Source organism: Drosophila persimilis, unplaced genomic scaffold (genome assembly GCF_003286085.1).
Source record: "Drosophila persimilis strain 14011-0111.01,24,50 unplaced genomic scaffold, DperRS2 tig00000824-arrow-arrow-pilon, whole genome shotgun sequence".
In the NCBI taxonomy this organism is placed as follows: Eukaryota; Metazoa; Arthropoda; class Insecta; order Diptera; family Drosophilidae; genus Drosophila; species Drosophila persimilis.
Genome location: NW_020825358.1, coordinates 799295 through 819914, shown reverse-complemented (window position 1 = coordinate 819914; position 20620 = coordinate 799295). Strand labels below are relative to the sequence as shown.

Sequence of the window (20620 nt, the reverse complement as noted above, 5' to 3'; positions counted from 1 at the left end):
ATTTTAATTGAAACAGAATGATTTTCTTGTTCTAAAATTTTTAGTATGACTAATATTTTTATTATGACTAATATATTTATTATTAACGCTAATACTAATTTTATTTTTTTAGTTATATTTGAGATTTTATTTTATTATTATAATTACATTTATTTTTATTATTATTATTATGCTTTTTACTATTATTTATATTATTATTTTTAATTTAAACAACATTTTTTTTCAATAGTTTTTAAAGTTTATTTCTAATTTCTCCCTAAATAATTTAGTTAGTTTTATTTATTCTTTTTTTTATTTATTTATTATTTTTCTTATTGTATTTATTTTTTAAAATTGTATTATTTATATTATTACTATTATTTGCATGACTTTTATTTGTATCATTATTATTTTTATCACTATTATTTTTATCATTATTATTTTTATCACTATTATTTTTATTATTATTATTTTTATTACTATTATTTTTATTATTATTATTTTTCAATATATCTCTTTTTTAAGAGTTTATCAAGTGTATCTATAATTTCTCCCTAAATAATTTTATTCATTTTATTTTTTTTTATATTTATTTATTTTTTTTCTTATTGTATTTATTTATTTTTTTAATTTTATTATTTTTACTATTGCTATTATTTTTTTGCTTTATTATTATTATTTTTCAATATATGTTCTTTGTTTTTAAGAGTTTATCAAGTGTGTTTTCAATTTCTCCTTCAATTGCATTTCTCTCCTAATAATATACATATATGTATATAATATATACTCGATATATATTTTGTATACCTTCTTTTGCCCTTCAATCACAAAATTATATATCTCTTTGCATCTGTGAATGCCCTTCTTCTAGGGTGTCCACAGGTTTGTAGCCCGCCAAACAAAACTCTTTATTTTCATTGGAATTTTATGCACATCATCAAATTATGTAGCTGTAGCCGTATCTCTAGCATCTCAGAGGCTTTGTATCTTTGTTTGGGCTTCTGCTGTTCGCTTTTTTTATGACTGCACGGAAGGGAGCTGCGCATTCGAATGGAACCAACTACCAAACGAATGGCAAATGGCAAATGAATGCAAACGAATGTGGAATTCTTTTCCGAGTGTTGTCATATGTGTTTGTTTTTTGCCGTAAGGGAAAATTACCAAATAAAATGAACTCAATTTTAATTGCTGTGGAATTCTTTTCAATGTCTGTTCCGACGATTTCCTAGACAATTTTCCACAAATTTTTGAAAGGAAAACTTTTACCCACCCTCCCTTTTTCTTTGTCTAGTTTTTTGCAAGGAATTTGCTTCAAGGAAATGTTTTCCACAATAAATGGTTGGGAATTTCAACAAAAATATGCATGAAAAATATAACCATTTCATTTTCCATTTTGGTTTAGCTGCCACACCAAATTTAAAGCAAACTTGTGGAAAAGCTAATGGAGTATGTGTAACATTTAGTAGCTTTAACCCTTCTTCGGTGCTGAGATTATTTATAAATATTATTTTTAGCTTGAATTTTTTGCAAAAATATTGCTTTATTTAACAAGAGAAATCTATTATCTTATCTCAAATTGCTCTGAACGCCTCTCAGCAACTCCGGAGGAGCAGCAGCAGCAGCACAGGCTCTTCGTGGAATGCATTTTCCCAGGGAAACTGGAGCTTCACTGCATTTACGAGTGGGTGGGTAGAGAGCGGTGGGTGGGGGGACAACATAAACATGACTTTACTTAAAATATATAAAAAAAACATTAAAAAAAAACGAAGCTGAAGTCTCCAGTAAAATGTGGAAGTAGATGTGGGTTGCAAAATTCCATGCCACAAGATGTTGCCTAATAAATTGTTTATAAAAGTTTTACGATACTTGTGTGTGTGTGTGTGTGTGTGTGTGGGTGTGCCGAAGCGTGACATCTGAAGAAGAAGTCTTAGCCATAAGTCTGTCTGTAGCCTGAAAAATAAATGTAGAGGATTTTGAGGCATTAAAAAGAGTTGCACAAATAAAAACCATAAGATACTTTTAAGCGGCCACTGTATCTGAGAGATAAGCAACAAATGAATGAGTGAATGAGTGAATGAATGAATGAATGAATGTGCAATTGGGCATATCCGTTGGTAATTTCGAATGTTTAACGACAAGGCAACAAATGAATTATAAGCAAAATTAAATTAGTAGCAGATTCTGTTTTATTGTTATAGAATGAAATGAGAGAGGAGAGAGAGAGAGAGATGAACGAGTAGAAGAGGAAGAAAATAGTTGATTAAAATACATAACAAAAGGCAATAACAAAGCGACAAACGGATGATCACAGAAAGATACTTAGTCATAGCCGCGATACGAGGAGGAGGAACCATAGCCATAAGAACGATCTGGCGTCTGCTGGCGATGCTCTGGCAGGCCCAAACGATCTGTGTTCTCGTAGTAGCCATAGCCGCGATTCCTCTGGCCCTGATAGTCGCGCTGCCAATATCCCGAGTATTGCCTCAAACCGCCATTACCTCCATAGCCGCCGTAGCCGGCATAGCCTCCCTGAGAGCCCAGGATATTTGTTGTGGGATAATAGCTGCCGCCAGTGCTCGGATAGCCGCCAGTGCTCGGATAATAACTGCCTCCAGTTGTGGGATAATAGCTGCCGCTAGTTGTGGGATAATAGTTCCCTCCTGAAGTGGGATAATAGCTGCCCGAATTGCCATAATATCCATTGTTGTTGTAGCCATAATTGTAGCCAGGATATGTTGGTCGCTGGTAATTATAGCCATAGTTTGGATATCCACCAGAGCCGCCACCAAAAAGATTCAAAACTGAAAAAAAAAGGAGCGTCCAATGTATAAGTACACATGCATGCCTCTACCCGATGGAAGACTAACACTTTGCTGAGGTCTCGGCCGTGGCCAAATCTCCGCCTGTTGTCCTGGTGGTGCCCACGCCCACCTGGGCGGGGGGCAGGCTCACGCTCCAGGCGCCTGCAAGCAACGCAAACTGCCAGAAAACAGGTTTTTTTGTTTATGGAAATGAACAGCAAATTGGACCACCAAACACTCACCATTAGCATAAATAGCTTGAACATATTTGTAGGACGCAACAGCAACAACAACAAACAAACAAAAAAAAAAGGAAAGTAAAGGAACTTCTTTGGATTCGGAGAGGCCCAGTGGTAGGCAAGACAACGTCTATTCGCAGCGACAGTTGTACGTTAAATAATTCTGCTTCTCAGACGGAGAGGCCAATTTATATTTTTCATTTTACGGCTGAGTTGCTACGTTCCTCAAACTTCAAGTCGCGCTTACCGTACCCCCGCCAGCAGAGATACAAAGATACAGCAACGACACCGCCGACACACAGAGACAAACAAAGAGCTCCCAACAACCCCACCCCCCACCCCAGCCCCATCGCCAGCCCCTTCCGCCGCAAACTCTCGCACTTGTCGCACTTTTTGTTGTTTTGTTTTGTTGTTTGTCTCAAGTTCAGTATTATTACTCATACGTCATGTAAACATGGCCAAAACGTTTCGTTCAAAAAAAAAAAATACCCAGAGAGAACTTCTGTTTGAGAGACAGACAGAACTGCAACGCAACCCCAACTCCAACCCCAAATGATACTCAATTCTAGACACTTTTTGTGCGATTATGTGGCATTATAAAATAATATTCGCAAAGTGACAAAATAAATGCCTCATTTTGGAGTCAGTGCGTGTTTAATTTTTCGTAGAGCTATTTACCTTTCAGATAACTTTAGCAAACACAAATAGTCAAAACGAAACAACCTCCGCTTCGATAATCCTCTCTCTCTATCTCTCTCTCTCTCTCTCTCTCTCTCTCTCTCTCTATCTCTTTGTTTATCCACAGTTCACAGATCGAATTTCTTTCAAGTGGGCCGCTCTTGCTTGCTTAGTATATCTTTAATTCCAATTATCCACAGAAAGTTTGTTGCACAAATATTTAAAAGACTTGACTCTTGAATGGTGTGCGGTGCGGGCTGGGTCTTGCATAATTACCGAACAGAATACACTCTAGATTTCATAATCATTGTGGAAGTTTTTCATTCATAAAACTCTGCAGTACTCGCACCGCTGGGCCCTTAACTGCAGAGGTGGCCACACCTCAAAAAGGGGCAAAAGAAACAATGTGTGAAATGCTATATAGGGTGTTACCATGCGGGCATTACACATCTTCAGCTATTGACTTGTCACATGGTCGTAAAATCCATCCAATGCCCCCCCAAAAAACTGGGTTACACATCAATTCGAAGGCTAAATATTACGCAAAGACAAAACAATGGTTTAAAGATCATCTTTTTGTTGTTGTTGGAGAAACAAGAACTACAGCCAACGATGGTCACCGAAATTAGAGTCTGGAAGCAGAAACCAACTTGAGAGCAAGCCTCGAAAGAGGGCGGCCACAAGCTCAACCTGGAAAATAAAGTCCTGATCTACAAAGCCCCTGTCTGGGAGCTGCGAAAACAAACCGGGCAAGAATCAGAAAAGGGCTGCGTTGGATCTCTAGTTCAGACATCGTCAGAGTCCTCTGCGTCCCACTTGTTGGCGATGAGGGGCCACCCAAACGTGCTGGCTCCCTCCGCCCAGCGCATCTGCCCAACGGGAGGATCTAGGATGGACCTAAGCCCTAAGAACTTGAGATAAAGACCCACATGCTACTGTCCCTGGACTGGAGCATGATTAAGTTGTATTCTCATTGTTTGAATTGTATCCCAACCCATACATCTCCATGTATCTCATTTTGCATTCGATTCTGCGTGTGGGTGCTTATTTTAGCTTATTTTGCTTTTGCATTCTCTGTCCAGAGTCTCGCTCGGACGCAGCATGCACTTGGCGTTTTATAATCCTAATCCTAGGTGGCGCAGTCGGAACGGACTCCAACAGCAACGACTGCCACACCATTGCCACTGTTTATGGCTTTCGCTTTCTATTTTTCCTCCTGATTTTCTTCCCTTAAATACCACTTCCAATACTCGCTCGATATTTGGCAGCGGAAGGGAAGAATACTCGTTGTCTGCCACAATAAACGTAGCTAAAAGCAAACAACAAGGTGGCAAGCAAAAACCTCGAACAAGAGACGACCCTACAACAAATGCGTGCAACATCTATCAGCACCGCAGACTCGGGCATTGCACCCTTGAAAACGCTCTGGGCAGCAGGGAATCGATGAACATAATTCTCACTTAGTTTTCCATAAAGTTTTATTTTCTAAATTTGTATCTTGGAATCTAATACGCCACGCTTTTCGCCCCTGACCCTGGACTAAGAGTATTCTCGGATTTACGCTGGCAAATTCCAGCCAAAAACGGTCTTTCTCTGGCTTTGGCTTGTACCAAGAATAAATTTGCATTCAACACCGTGCCCCGAGTCGCTCCAGTCAGGCAAAAACTTGAAATGAGGTAAGTTTCAGCCAGGAAAATGGTTTCCCAGAAGTAGAGTCCAGATTTTACCATTATAATAATTAACTTTACTTTATATATTCGGACGTCGGAGTCTACTTTTAGGAGATTCTTTTTTTTCAAGTTTTCATTCGAATAAAGTTCCACGAAATGCCCACGGATGGCGCCACTTAATGCACTGACGTCAATGCAACGTGAAATAGAGAGAGAGGGAAAGAGAGAGAGAGAGAGAGAGAACTCCCAGAGAAATATATATACATTTACACCTTTAAGAGCTTCAACGTCAACTTTTTACTTTGAATAATTTTGAATCTTTGAGTGGCTTGCCATTACAGAATCGGTCGGGAATTATCTGTCAATTTGTATCCAAATTTTGGGAAATTTAGTAACTCATTCGGTACGAATGCTCACACGGAATTTGGACGCTGTCGGAGGGGTTTTTGTTCTAGCAGCAAGGGCCGCGGCTCTACTTTTACACCCGGTATTCAATCAGTTTATAATTAAGCTTATATGTAACATGTTTAATGTGTTTTGAATATTATTATACCCGTCTCTCTCTCTGTCTTTTGGTATCGGCTTGTTGGCTAATGCTAGGAAGGGGTTCGGCTCACGCTTGTCATAGGAGATGGTCAAAAACATAGAGAGAAAGAGCGCTATCATATTAAGTCCTGCACTTCGAGTTTTGAAATATTTTTATTTAAATGTTTATTGATCCATTTGTGCGCCACAGTTGTCTCTCTCTGGCACGTTTCTCACACCAAGTTCAGCTGTGTTGCTATCTCGCTCTCCTCCGACAGGGGATGCACCTTGCACGATGAAGATGCATGAGAGAGAGAGACAAAAGATTTGTGAACGCGTGGACGGGGGGCGGCGGCAAATAGATTTGTTCATTCTAGCTATAATAATGATCCGATCTAACCCAGATTCGGCCATCTGGTAGATATGGTGTTTTCGTGTCTTTATGCCAAAGTGTTTTGGGCGAGGCGAAACTTTTAAATGCACTTGTAACAGTGCGATATCTCTGAAGCTATAGCTCTACTAGACTCTGAGAACTAGGCAGCAGACAAGACGGATAGACAGACGACTCTTGGGGTCGGAAACGCTTTTCTCTGGGCGTTAAACATCACATCCACACATCATCCACCACAAAACTATTCCCCTAAACCATTCCAATATCTATAGCCACCGTCCTGGCAAATTGGACGTCGAATGAGCTTATGGGGCGCCACATCATTGGTTTATCATCCACAATGGTGCTCTCTACGGCACTTCTATCTTCCTCCCAGTGTGGCTTAGCTGAGCAGGCGTATCACCTCTCTCTTTCTATCTCTTTCTTCCCGCTCTCTCCCAGCGTAGCTGGCTCTCTCTCTCTCTCTTCATCGCTTGCCCTCTCCCAGTAAGAAACGTTTTTAAATTGTTTTTCTTAAATTTTATTTAATTTCATTTAGTTGCTTTTTTGACATATAACAATTCAATATTCCGTCTCAATCGTGATTAGAGTAGACATTAAATAAACTAAAAACTAAAGTTGGTAAAGAAATAAGGAAATAAAACGAAATGAAATTATTAAAAAAAAAAATAAAAAAAGAATACACAAAATGCATAATAAACAACATGTCACAAAACAATTTTTTTCTTACAGTTTTCTTCTTTCACATTTTCGATCATCGCTCTCTTAAGTGCGAGATATTTTCGACTACAATTTGACAGGCAGATTAACACACAAGAAAAAAGCGAACACATCAATGGATTCTCAACTTCAAAACACTTAGACGCTAAGACTGGAAAGTGGATTAGTTTTTTTGGGGGAGATTTGGGAGGAGTTTGGAGGAGGATTCTGGAGCGGGATTTAAAGCGGGATCTGGGAGAGGGTTCTTTCATCGTCAGGACGTCGGGGCCGTTGTCTTAGTTCGTAGTCTCAACCTTGATCTTGTCGTCGCTAGTCTCCTTGACCTTTACCACGGGAAGTGGATCAGCCAGGACCTTAGCTTCTTCAGAGGCAGCTGGTTTTGGCTCTTCGGCGGTGGCTGACACTGGTTTAATCTCTACTTTAACCTCCTCAGAGGCGGCTGCAACTGGTTTTACCTCTACTTTGGGTTCTTCAGAGGCTGCTGCAGCGGGCTTAACCTCCACTTGAATCTCTTCGGAGGCGGCTGGTACTGGTAGAACCTCTTTAGCCTCTTCAGTGGCAGGAATGGGCTTAGCCTCCACCTTAACCTCTTCAGAGGCAGCAGGAACGACTGGAATCTCTACTTTGGCCTCCTCAGAGGCAGCCGCAACCGGTTTAATCTCTACTTTTGCCTCCTCAGAGGCAGCAGCCTTGACCTCCGCCTCGGCCTTCGCCTCCGTGGCCTCCTTTTCGCTCGTCTCGCGTTTCTTGTGCAATCTGCTGGGCAAATTCTGAGTGCAGGAACAGGGACACATGCACTGATCCTTGGGGGCGCCGCCTGTGAACACCGAATGCAGGCTGAAGGCATTCGGTATGGCCGCTGGCTGCACGCCCAGCGGGAAGGGATCGACAATGCTGTTCTGCTGCTTGTCGCTTGTGTATATGGAATTCTCATCGCAATTCGAGTAGTACTCCTGTGGCAGGATCACAACCGGCATGAGAGCGATGACGGCGCCCTTGGGTATCTTATCCGGCGGATAGAAGGCCGGCTGTCCCGGGGCTTGGGGTATCACGGGCAATTGTGTGAGTGACATGGCATTGATTATGCTGCCAAAGTTCGCTTGTCCATTGAAGCCGGAAAATTGTTTGTTAAAGTCAACAGAGGCAGGATTTTGGGGATAGTTGTTACTAGTGTGGGAGTGGGTGCTTGTGGTGCTTTGAGTGGTTTTCGATGAGTGGTGCGTCTTATCGTTGCAGACACAGGTGTCGCCGCTGTTCGGATACGCAGGCACATGCAATGGTGGAGAGGGACGTGGCGTTACTTTTGGTTCAACAACATAGGATTGTTGTGGTCGTGGCGTCGTCACCGTCGGCGTCTGTGGTACGGGTTGTCTGTACGGCGGTGGCTGTTGGGGCACCTGTGGCGTATGGTATTGTATGGGTGGACTGGAGACCTTTTCGAAGGGTCTGGGCGTGGATGGCTGGTAGACAGTGGGTCTGGGAGTCGTTCGTGGAGTCGTTTCGTATCGTGTCACCACTGCTGGAGTGGGCGGTGCGGGTGGTGTGTGCGGTACAACGTTGTGCGGTCTCTGTGGTACTGTATGGATATCAATATTACCGATTGTTACTGGTGGCTTATTATCCTTCTCAATAATGATAGCCGGGACCTTTGGCTGTACAATCGTTGTTGTCGTTTGGAATGGCGGAACGGGAACAGGAACGTTGGGAACAGGAACGGGAACATGGTGTTGGGAAGGTGGTGGTGGTTGAGGTTTTTTTGGTTGTGGGATAGAAGGAGGAATATAGGTTAGTGGTGGCTTTGCTGTGGCTGTGCTTGTGGATGGTTTCTTTTGCACATAATCATTATTCTGTTCGTAATTGGGCTTGAAATTGATTACGGGTGACTTCGGAGGTGGTTCGATCTTAATGGTCTGTGAGTAGGATGGTGGGGGTGGTAGCGAGATTTTACCCGGTTGATCTGGCGGCAGGTATCCGGGTGTGTCCTTGTCCGAATGCCTGGGATCGGTGGGCGGTACACGGTTGCCGTTTGGTGGTGGTGGCCCCGGTGGTCCTGGGCGGTCGGGTCCGGGTGGTCCCGGGCGGTCGGGTCCGGGTGGGCCAGGGCGACCGGGTCCGGGTGGGCCGGGAGGTCCTGGGCGTTGGGGTCCTTGCGGGTAGAAAATTATCAAGTTAGTTTTGTCTTTTGTGAGGCTGGGAAAAGGGGCGGATCTTACCCGGTGGCCCTGGTGGTCCTGGACGAGTGGGGCCGGGTGGGCCGGGAGGTCCATATGGTCCTGGCCTGGTTGGCCCCTGAGGTCCGGGTGGGCCGGGAGGTCCAAAGGGTCCTAGAAAGAGGGTTCCTTTAGGTTTCGAACTAAAATGTTTAAGGGAAATGTGAGACCTACCTTTAGGTCCGGGTCTAGTAGGTCCATTGGGTCCGGGAGGTCCTGGATTTTATGGAATCGAAAATGAAAATGTAAAATACTTTCCTAGGGAGAGGTTGGTCCTAAAGGACTATGGTTTATTTTTATACCTGGTGGTCCAGGTGGGCCGGGTGGTCCGTTGGGGCCGGGTGGTCCTTTCGGGCCTGGTAAAAGTCATCAAACATTTAAGAATCATCCTTTAAGTGGTTTCCCTTCCCCGTTTTTCTTACCTCCAGGTCCCTTGGGTCCTCCAGGGCCGTTGGGACCGTTGGGTCCTACACCGCCGCCGTCGCCATTGCCGCCGTTGCCGCCCTCGCCGCCGTAGCCGCCCTCGGGTCCAACAATGTGGACATACGGAGGTGCTGGCGGACCGGTGGGGCCTTCAACGTGAACATATTTGCCCGAATCATCGTGATAATATTTGCCATCATTAATACCTAACCCAAAAGAAAACACGATGCATGAGTATATGGTACTCCAAGGGATCTGTGGCGCTATGGGGGGGCTTACCTTTGTAACGTCCATCTTCACCTCTATATTTACCGTTGCCTGGAGAGGAAGAGCGTGGGGGATGTGGAAATCGTTCGATTAGTAAACATTTCATACAAGTTTTGTATCAATTCAAATTAACTACTAGTACAGTTACTAGCTACACTAATCACTAACTACAGTAATCAGTAACTAAATTACAATACAAAAAAGTGCTACAAAAAAAAGGATACAATAAGAGGAGGGGACTACCGACACCACAAGAAAAATCATAACAACAAAAGCGGCAAACAAAAAATAAACAAGGATAATGGTTGGTTAGTATCAACATCTATATAGCGTATGGGGGGTGTTAGACCAGAAATCGATCGATCAATGGCTATCGATAGTATATCGATTATAAGTGAGGTTAAGGAATTAAAGGAGTTCTTTGGGTTAGTTTTCCATTAGTGTTCCATTGCTCAAGCATTTCATATTTTTTTCTTTTTTCCAGGTGCATTATTTGTACAATATATGACAGTGTATGTGTGTGTGTGTGTGTAGGTGTGTGGTCTGAATGTGTGTGTGTGTGTGTGTATCGGTGCAAGCATGATTGATATAAATATACACACATATATCTGTGTGTCTGTGTGTGTGTTTTTCATTTCGTTTTCAACTTTTTTTTTTTTTGTTTTGGGTGCATATAAAATATATAGAAAGGATTTTTGTGGAATTTGTGCGCTCATTTAAAAGAGAGAGAGAGAGGTGCTCTAAAAAAAAAATCGTGCCCTATATCGCCTAAACATATAGTATATAGTGTGTGGTTGGGTGCTTTCTGGATATTGAATATTTGCAAGAAAAAAAAAATCAAGGAAAATGAATAAGAATATTTATATATTGCTGATCTTTGGCTGAAAGTAAACGAAAGTAAACTTAAAATAGTTTAAAATTTAAATAGAATTATCATCTAAAAAGAGACATAAACATAAGTTAAGGGAATCGCTTAAAGAACTACGAGAAAAGCCTGGAAGGAAGCAAAATTTGAACGAACATTTCGGGGATCGTTGTGCCCTTGAAGATATCAGTTGTGAGTAGAAGACCCCTCGCTATATCCTCCACAGATCGTTCAAATTTTGATCTCCAGGGTGGGAAGGGGGGATGGGGGATTTGTTGTTGGTGGAGGGCTAACCTGATACGTATCCAATGGCCCCAGGAAAACCGGTATCGGTGTGCGTGTAGGTGCTCGTGTAGGTACCCTCATCGCCAGGACGATAGCCACTGCCAGCACCGACTCCAGCACCACTGCCCGTGCTATAGCGATCGCCAGCACCGACGCCGTTGCCATTGCCAGGGCTATAGCGATCGCCAGAGCCGAAACCGGAGCCGCTGCCGGGACCAGTAGCGTCGCCATTGGCATTATATTGACCCGATCCCAGGCCTGTGCGATCTCCATCCTTGTATACCGGTTTTCCTGAGGCTCCGCCTCCCGCGCCGACAGGGCCCAAGGGTCCTGGGGGTCCAGGGGGACCAAACGGCCCCTTGGGTCCATTGGGTCCGTTTGGACCGCCAGGACCGCCAGGACCGTTGGGTCCAAAGCCACCGAATCCTCCATTGCCGCCATTGCCGCCTCCTGAGCCGCTGCCGCCATTGCCGCCATTTCCGCCGTTGCCTCCGTTGGAGCCAACCACATGGTTATAAGGATTGCTATCCGGCTTGTATTGGCCATCATCTAAAAGAACACGAAAGACTAGAGTCCGTGGCCGGGAGGGGATCGCAGAGATCGGTTCTCACTGTTGCTGCCCGGAAGCAGGGTGTTCACAGAGTGGAAGGATGGCGCCTGATCCCCAGGATACTCGCGATGCGTGTGTCCCTTGTCGGTGCCGAAGAGCCCTGTGCCCTGGGGCACCAGCGGACCCGTTGGCTTGTGGATGGGCAGACTCTTCTGGTCGGAGCCCTTCAGTACCGGAATGTTCACCGAGAACGAGGGTATGGCATCCTTGCTACCCTCCTTTTTCTTATACTAGAAGATCGATATATCAGTGAGGATTTTATCTGGAGAGAGAGTGTTCTCTTCCTCCTCCTTTGCATCCTTACATCATTCTCCACAAAGTAGGGCACACCCGACTGGGCGCCGTTGGCAAACTTGCCGCATCCAATGGGGAAGTAGAGTTCGTGCCACTGCAGCAGAATTCCTGGCGCCGAGGGACCACCATCCGTCTCATTGTACAGATGTGGGGGGAAGGTCTCGACGGGCTTCTCCGGCTCTACTGTCCTATAGCCATGGGCATCGGCCACATAGTGTGTGGCACGGAGCAGATGGTAGGGATCGATCAGGCCGTAGCAGCCATAGGTGACGCCATCGGGTCCACGGGTCTCGTGATGGAAGTTCCCTGTCTTTCCCACATCATAGCCATAACGATAGGCGTCTAGTTTTTCGATCGTTTACGAATTTGTGGGTGGGTGTTTGTTTGTTTGTTTGTTGTTGTTGTTGTTGTTGTTGTTGTTGTTGTTGTTGAAAGAGTAATGTTTTAAGAGGTATAACTTTGGGTTTGTGGTTTGTGTTTGTGAGAATTTTGTATGTGACCCTGTAAAACCTGTAAAATGTTGCATAGATATCCCTAAGAATCTCTATCGACCTGGCTATCAGATATCTGTTACCTAAACTCTCTTCTGAACCTAGAAATCTTTCGTAAAAGGCGCTGGAAGCTGCAAAGGTTTCGTTTATCCAAAGGCATTTTAATAATAAGATGCCGAAGGAAAGGCACGAGAGTGTCCAAGCAAAAGGGCTCTCTTTGCTCTTGTTGGCTCTCAGATTTGAGCAAGCGAGAGAGTGCTGCCATGCTCACTGCAACTTTTTTGGTGTCCTTCGTTACATTTTATTATTATATTGCCTTTGGAATAATCCTAGCCATATATGAGATATATATTTGTATATAGGTAGTATTATAGTATATAGAAAATGTTGGTGTTTTTGTGTGCTGTTGTTGTTGAGTTGTTGTTGTTGTTTGTTGAAGTTTTGTTGTTGTAAAAACTTTTTTTTAACTAGTTTTTTTTTTGGTTGGGTTTCTTTTTTTGTTGTGATAGGAGGATATGAGTATGCAAAGCTTTTTTTCATTTAAAATTTCATGTTTTTCATACAAGAAAAGGTATGTAAAAGAGAGAGAGAGAGAGATAGTGGCATAGAGAAGGAAAAGAGACATATAGACAAAGAGAGAGAAAGAGGAGGAGAGAGAGATATAGATAGATGGTTGTTTGATTGATTGATTGATTTGATTGAGCGTATATATATATATATATTTACAATTTGAATCTACGATTTCTACTGGGGTGAAATTTTTAGTAAAGCTGCTACAAAAGAACATACTACAAAGGACATTCTAATGAAGAACGAGGGCAGTGGTAGAGGTAGGTTGGTGGGGTGGGGTAGGGGGTATACAAATACTTAAGACTAAGGTACTACTAGTACTAACAACTACATTAACAAATTGGTTTTATCTATGAAAAAAACACTAACTAAACTGCATGGAATGGGTGGATAGTGGGGTTTTTTTTTTATAGGATAGATACAAATACAAGGAGGTTCTACGAAAATACTTTACATAAATTAATGTTTTTTTTTTTTTTTTTTTTTTTGAATTGAATGTGATCTTTGGAATGGTTTTATAAGCAGCTTATTACAACGTTATAGACAGCGGCGCAATGGTAAAGGGAAGGGGAAACGTGTTCGTCACTTACTTGTGTCAAAGTTAGAGGAATAATATTGTTGATTCGTTGTCTTTTGATCGTTTATATCGAGTATAAGACGACGATTCTCTGCATCGAATTTGGCAGAGTAAACGCATTGCACCAAGAAGATGCAAGCGACGACCTGGAAAAGCCACAAAAGAAAATGATTAATGGAAACAGCTGTTGAAAAGATTTGTCACATTCAAGGCACGCCCACAAACTCTTTAAAATGTATGTCTTAACTACGGCTTTGGTTCGGTTTTTTTTTTTTGGATGACTCAAACAGGCAACAACAACAAAAGTTTGGGAAGTTTTGAGCTCGTTTTTACTGTTTCGTACCATCCCCGCAGCAGCCCCATTTAGATCCGGTTCGATTCGTTCCCAAAAAAAATGCCCCAAAATGTCAAAGGCATAAAATAATCAAAGCACAACATTCCTCGTAGCTTGTGGCTTCACTCGTCAAAAAAACGTTTTGACGGACGGTTTTTTGGCTTAAGACTAGAACTGGAACTTGATTTTAAATATGCTAATTTCCTTCGATTTGTCACAGTCGCTGCGAAAAATGTCAGCCACTCTGCCGACTGACTGAACGTTCAAGAAGAAACTTGAAACTTGGCTCCCACTGACAGACACTTTAATGGACAATTAGCCGAGTTCTTAATGCACTTGTCGACATTTTGGAGTGGCAGTCGCACTAATCAGTCGAATAATCATTGAATCTATGCCACATTAGTAACTACGGTTATGCTGCGTTTAGTTGGGAGTTTTGATAGTTCTTGGATTAGCATCGATTCTTCGTTCTCCATTGAGTTAATTTAATTCATTCCACAGTTCCGGATTTGTGGCCATTTCCTTATCAGAAACGAGTTATTTTATTAGAATTCATAAAAGGCAGTCATATTTCCTAAATATTGTAGAAGGAAAAGACCTTCACATTATGCTAAATACAATAATAGTTCGATTGGTTTATGATCTTTGATAGATTGAGACTGCGATTGAGAGCCTCCTCTTCAATCAGCCTCTAATTATGTGCCTCCATCTCTTCGTGTGTGTTTGTGGGTCTCTTCCCCATGCGAAACAAAAACACAATCTCGTACATCATCGCATTTGTAATATTTTGCGCTTGCATTCGAACACGAATGAACGTGTCTCCCAACAACACAAATCCCAACCGTCTGCCACTCGCTGTTGGAGTGGGTGTGCGCTAGAAAGAGAGAGTGGGAGACCGAGCTTATCTCTGAGCGGAGTCCACGAAAATCAGCATTGAAAAGGAGACGAACAAAAATGTGCATTGCTCAAAAGACGAGCAGAAACGAGCACTGGGCTGCGAATGTGTTGTTGTTTTTGTCTTCTTTTGTGCTTGAGAGGCAGAGAAACATTACAACGTAGAAGGAATTTCTCCATACGGTTTTTATAATCCACCACAATTTAGGGCATTTAAACTTCGTTGACGCCCATTTCCATTAATCTGCCCATATCTGAGGGTTTTGTCTTAAGGTTAAAGAGAGATGTCTATGTATATTAATTATATTGGATAACAATGGTTAACACCCGCTATAGATTTTGCGGATAAGGTCAATAATTTCTGTTTTTCGTTTTCGCTATTGTGGGGGCAAATAAAATGAAAACCAAACCATGTGAAGGAAACCAAAGACACAAACAAAACCAAATAAATTTCTCATAAAAAACAAATTTATTTGACCATCGAAAACGGCATCGAAATATGAAATCTCATTAATGCAAATTGGTGGCATCGCATCGGATTGGTGCGTACGGTTAACTGTCTTTTGATTGGCATATCTTCAAGTTTAAATTGTTGCCAAATCGACTGCTCCCATATCTCCATGAAAAATATCTATAAAATGACTATAATTTATAATGCCATAATATCCAACAGCTGCTGACAACGGAGGTCGTTTCCAGCCACCGATACGGCAGGGGAGGGCCTCTGGAGGGAGGGCCCATCACATTTTTCATAATAAATAAAGTTCAAGCCTCGGCAAAGAGTTCAATGATTCATTGAGTGAGTGTCTCAGGGAGGGATTGCGTATTACAAAAGTTTTCCATAATTTTCATGTGATTATTGATTTTCTAGCATGCCCCCCCCCCCCACCCCCCGAAAGTTTGTCTGGAGAACTAACGTGTTGAAAGTTTGGGGCTTTGGGGCTTAAAAGTCGGTTCAGGCTGGGTTGGCAAAATGATTGATTGCACGTGGTGGGACTATTGGGAGGCACTGAAGGTTTAGTAGGGCTATATATTCCACACTGCTGGAATATGTTCCCCCAAAAGGTCTATAAAGTAGGGCCAATGAGTTCTTTAGGTATTTCCGAAGGAGAAAGAAAGAAACACTGCCCTGCAGACCCCTAGCTCCTTCCAAGGTAACACTCAAACTTCACCCTGATCTATGGCATATTGCTGTTTTGCATCCCTGTTTTTGGGTTTGGCCGCAGACTGAAACACCCATTTGTTATAAATAATTTGTCTACGCTTCAATGGAGGTGAATGGGGGCTGTGGCTGGCTGCTGCCAAGCCTCTAATCAATTTTCAATCAATTAAGAAACCAAACGCCAGGCCAGGCCAGAAAAATGTGGGCCACAGAGACACAAAAGAAGTGTCGGTAAGAGAGTATTACTTTTAAGTTGAGTTTCAGTCTGGGCTTCGGTTTGAGCCGCAAATGCAGTAAATCAAGTGGCCCGTCAGGTCCGAGGCGTTGCTCACATAGATCATTCGAAGACAAGTGGCTCCTCTGTGGCGGCATGACCCAAAAAGCCACAGAACTCTACGCCTTGAGAACGAACGCATGCCGCATGGTGCATGCTTCAAGCGTTCTACAATGAGCCAATGAATCTTTTGCCAAGTTTTCTTGCCATTTGTTGCTTTGCATAACTTGAAAATTTATTAATCGACTTATTTGCACGCACCAGAGATGTTGGTTTTTCTGTTAACATGATTTCAGCTACAACATTTTCATGATGATCATTCCGGGGGCTCCAAAAACACAGAAACCGGTTAAGACATCTCCATCTCCAGACTCTTGACTGCTTTTTGCCCTTTGGCGGTTTTTAGAGGCGAAACTCTCTGGCATTCAAGGTCAGTCTGGCATGGGCCCATTGCATTGAACAGCGAGAAAAATATGTTTAATAAACTACCATAAAAACAAAAAAAAATGCAACCGATTATGCGACGCGAGGGGAATCTCTGACCTTAATCGATGACACAAGTTTTTGGGATGCAGTTTCGTTCGTTCGATTGTTCGGGGCTGGGCTGCGACTGCATGAAATTGTGAAATTTCTTTCGTGCTTGTGAAATCAAATATTTCCATAAACCAGGCATAAAAAAAAAAAAAAAATGTCAAACAAACATTTTTAATGAACGCCCAAGCCTGTTACCCGGCAACAAATATCATCAGAGACAACAAAAGAATTATTAGAACTTGGCAAACTTTTGTAACCCACCAGAGATCTGAATCGATCGATAAAATTCGATTGGGAAACAGGTCGAACCTGATGTGGCTTTAATTAGCAGCAGCGTCTAGAAGTATTCTACCAGAGCAGAGCCAAAAGCTGATGGAGTTCATTCCTCAGACAGATCAAATCCCTCTCAAACAATGATGGGAATGTACATATACGAGTCTACTTCCTTCCCCTTTCCAAATCGGGGCAGATTTATGGGAATCATTAAAAAATAAATACCGTTTCATGGGTACATCTCTTTCGGGAGTGACATCATATTAATTTTAAATCGAAAAGAAGAAAAAAAAAAACTTTTACTTTCAACTTTTGGCATTTTGTGGGCACATTCGCATAACATTTTTCGTTCAAGCCAAAGACCGAACGAAGACTTCCTCCTCTGCCCACAACAGTCTTTGTCTCTGCTAATCGCTGTCTGGCAATCACCAAAAAACTCATTTGCATTTCTAGATTTTTCATTAAAGATACACGCACAGCACACACACACACTACACTCTCTATATATCTAAATATCTATAGATTTTGATATTAAAATCAGCCAAGAGATTCATAAATTAGAGCCAGACAAACCACAATCTGTTTGGTGTCTTTAAATATCGAAAGTTGGGCAAAAAAAAAAAAACCCATGGAGATGGAGAGTTGGCAGAAAGAATGCCTAGAATGGATGGGCAATAAAAGTGAATGGGACGTGGCTTAGAGTTCCATGAACTCTTACGTAAAGGGTTCAAGAATAGAACTTTGGAGCAGGGAGGAAGTTTGAAGGTTTGTCCAGCTCTTCAACAAATAGCTCTCCCGTTGGGCTCTCCAACTCCAACATCTACCAAGTTTCATACCCCTGGTTTCTTTAGTTCTTTATGTTCTTCAATCTTCTATTTGGTCTTCCGCTAACTGTAAACTTAATCCATGCAATGTCCCACATGTTTAATACTCCCAACACTCTCTTTTACAGCCGAAAAAATCCCCCTTATTTGTTTCAAACTGTTTATGAATGCCAGACACTCCACTCATGAGTACATTTTATGACTCGAACTCAACTTCTTGCCTACTACTGTGTCCCATCGGATTAAATCTCTGCCTCTCAAATTGCAGATGAAAATTCCGCGCACTCTTTAAAATTCCACAAACAATCTTCAGCTCTGGAGGGGGAGTGCGAGTGCTAAAGAAATCCCAGAATTCTGGGCCAAAACGAGACGATGGGCCCCTGTCAACGCTTGTTGCCGCAGGGCATAAACAATCTTTTACTCCTACCACATTTTTTTGTTCGTACGTGTCTGACAGAAATAAGCCGCATGCTGTCGTGATAAATTCTGTGAGCCACCAGCTTAACCCCCAAGCCCAAAAGAAGGGGTCAAGGGACCCCAGAGACAGAGAGAGCGAGAGAGACAGGCTTTTGGCAGGTGACACAAACCCAAAGCCAAAAACAATTTGGTTTCTAGTGCGAAATGGAGATGCTATCGCGGCATCATTATGACACTTTATATATACATTTTGGGGGTATCTGTATCTTTTGGGACAATTAACATGTTTTGGTTGGGTATTATCTAAGAATTTGCTGGGGTCTCATACAAATTAACACTCTTTTCGGATAGTTTTTTTTTTTTTGTTGGTTGTTAATGAAGCAAGTCCTTGACTTTAAATATCATGACTTTCTCAAACGGAACTAAGGCTTGGAATAAACACCCCAATCACCAATCACCAAACCCCAAAGTAACAAATGATTCAAAATCATTTGCATACCTTCCGATAATATCATTTAATACAAATTTATCTGTCACTTTCGACCAGAAATTCGCTTTTGTTTGGTTTCTTGTTTTTTTTTTTTTTTTTTTTTTTTTTTTTTTTTTTGTGCTGTGTCGCCGCATTTTTGGCCATTGACGCATCTCCTACTATGCAAAAAGCTCAACAAATTACGAATATCGATTGGATTTCAATGACAAAAACTGGGTAAAAACATGGGCAAGACGTTTTGCGTTGCGGCTAAAACAAATAGTAGGGCTACTCATCGAGAAACGCTTACGAAATTGCCGGTATTCGTCTCTTGTTTGCCTAGTAAAACGCCGGGCCCGATGAGTGCCATTGCTATTACGCTATTCCTATTCGTACAAGCCATTCATTTACCCCCCTACTCGCTCGTACTCGTACTATAACCATTCATTTCCCTTCCACTAAGTTGCATTCAGGCAAATACTCCGTACTTGTGCAAATAAACCGAAAATAGTAACAAAATTTGACCCGGACTTGTTGTCTGTCTGCTCATAAATTTGTAATACAAGCAAATGACATCGTTTCTGGAATGAAAATCGGAATCGGAATCGGAATCGGAATCATTCGTTTGTGAGCTATTGAGCTCGACAAATACTTTGCCGCATTTTGCTGCATTCTGTTGTGCTCTCGAAGCCTTCAAAACTCTACGGCTGGTAGGTGTTGCCATGCATAGTATGCCTTTTTGTTTGTTTGAAATCAAATATTCGAGTCAGACGCATTTTTTTCCCTCTATTTATTTGGTTTTCTTGTTTGTTATTAATTTTAGCGATTGCCAAGTGTTGAGGACAGACGGAATGGAGTTCAATGATTATTAAAAAAAAAAAGAGGTAAGCAAAGATATAATTTTTGTAACTGTTTTGGAATATATGTGGGTGGAAAAATGACTAAAAATCCACAAAAAAAAATATTGAAACTATAATTTCTTTTTTTAATAAAAAATGATAAAATATTATAGAAATTTCCAAAATTCTTTAATTAAACAAATATATATCTAGTCATTCCTTTGAATATCCAAATATCCTTCATTTACACACCCAAAACTTTTGAAAGATTTAAAAAAATATATTTCATACACAAAAAAAAAATTATAATTAAAAAAAAAAAAACTCACCATGCAACAAACTGCACGCGCCATTTTGCAACGAATTTTTTAAGGGTTTTGTTTTATTTGACACAACGCAACGCTCCAGTAAATATTTATTTAGGTATTTTATAAATTTTACAAATGGAATAAACTTGAGTTATCCAATTTCCAATCTTGAAAAAAAAGGAAGAAATATTCATTACATTATTGAACACAGATTTCACACTAGACAGTTTTTTTTTTTATTTTTTCCTTATTTCTTTTTTGTTTATCCTTGCAATTAGTTTAATTCTTTGTGTTTTTTTTTTTTTTTTGCATGTGAGATGATCACGGATCTTGTGAGATCTCTTGGGATCGTTTGAGTATTTATTTACTTTGGGGAGCCTAAACTAGAGCTCATACCGTGGTGACCGATCTGGACGAACTGAAGATGAACGCATCGCGTCTTAGCCATATAAACCAAGAGGCAGACGCAAAACGAAGCAAAAAAAAAAACACGAAACACAAATAAAAAAATAAAGACAGACTGAAATCGAATTTCAAGACGCGCTCAAAAAAGTGTACTTGAAAGCAGCAGCGCGACTCCAGAGGCAGAGCCAGAGCCAGAGCCAGAGCTGGCGTTTGTGGCTTAAAGTGCGTGAGTGTGTGAGTGAAACGGGTTTTAAACATATGATTTGTATACACTGTAAAGAGGGTGTTATGA

At 41.7% G+C, this 20620-nt stretch overlaps 1 protein-coding gene across 2 annotated transcripts; it reads right to left on the bottom strand.

Moving 5' to 3' along the window:
* Positions 1–8187: 8187 nt before the first annotated feature.
* Positions 8188–19968, bottom strand: LOC6600303 (collagen alpha-1(III) chain). 2 transcript variants are annotated; one of them, XM_026993282.1, is made up of 13 exons: positions 19945–19968; positions 13609–13741; positions 11968–12299; positions 11665–11893; positions 11063–11602; positions 9916–9954; positions 9636–9842; positions 9515–9569; positions 9388–9437; positions 9217–9327; positions 8952–9149; positions 8601–8655; positions 8188–8254 (listed from the first exon to the last, which is right to left on the bottom strand). In XM_026993282.1, exons 1-12 carry the CDS (start codon positions 19966–19968, stop codon positions 8630–8632), a joined length of 1944 nt encoding a protein of 647 aa, XP_026849083.1. In that variant the 3' UTR covers positions 8188–8254; positions 8601–8629. The 2 variants fall into 2 exon arrangements, with proteins under 2 accessions (XP_026849083.1, XP_026849084.1); XM_026993283.1 differs by lacking the exon at positions 8188–8254 and having other exon boundaries at positions 9636–9785; positions 9949–9954.
* Positions 19969–20620: the final 652 nt, after the last annotated feature.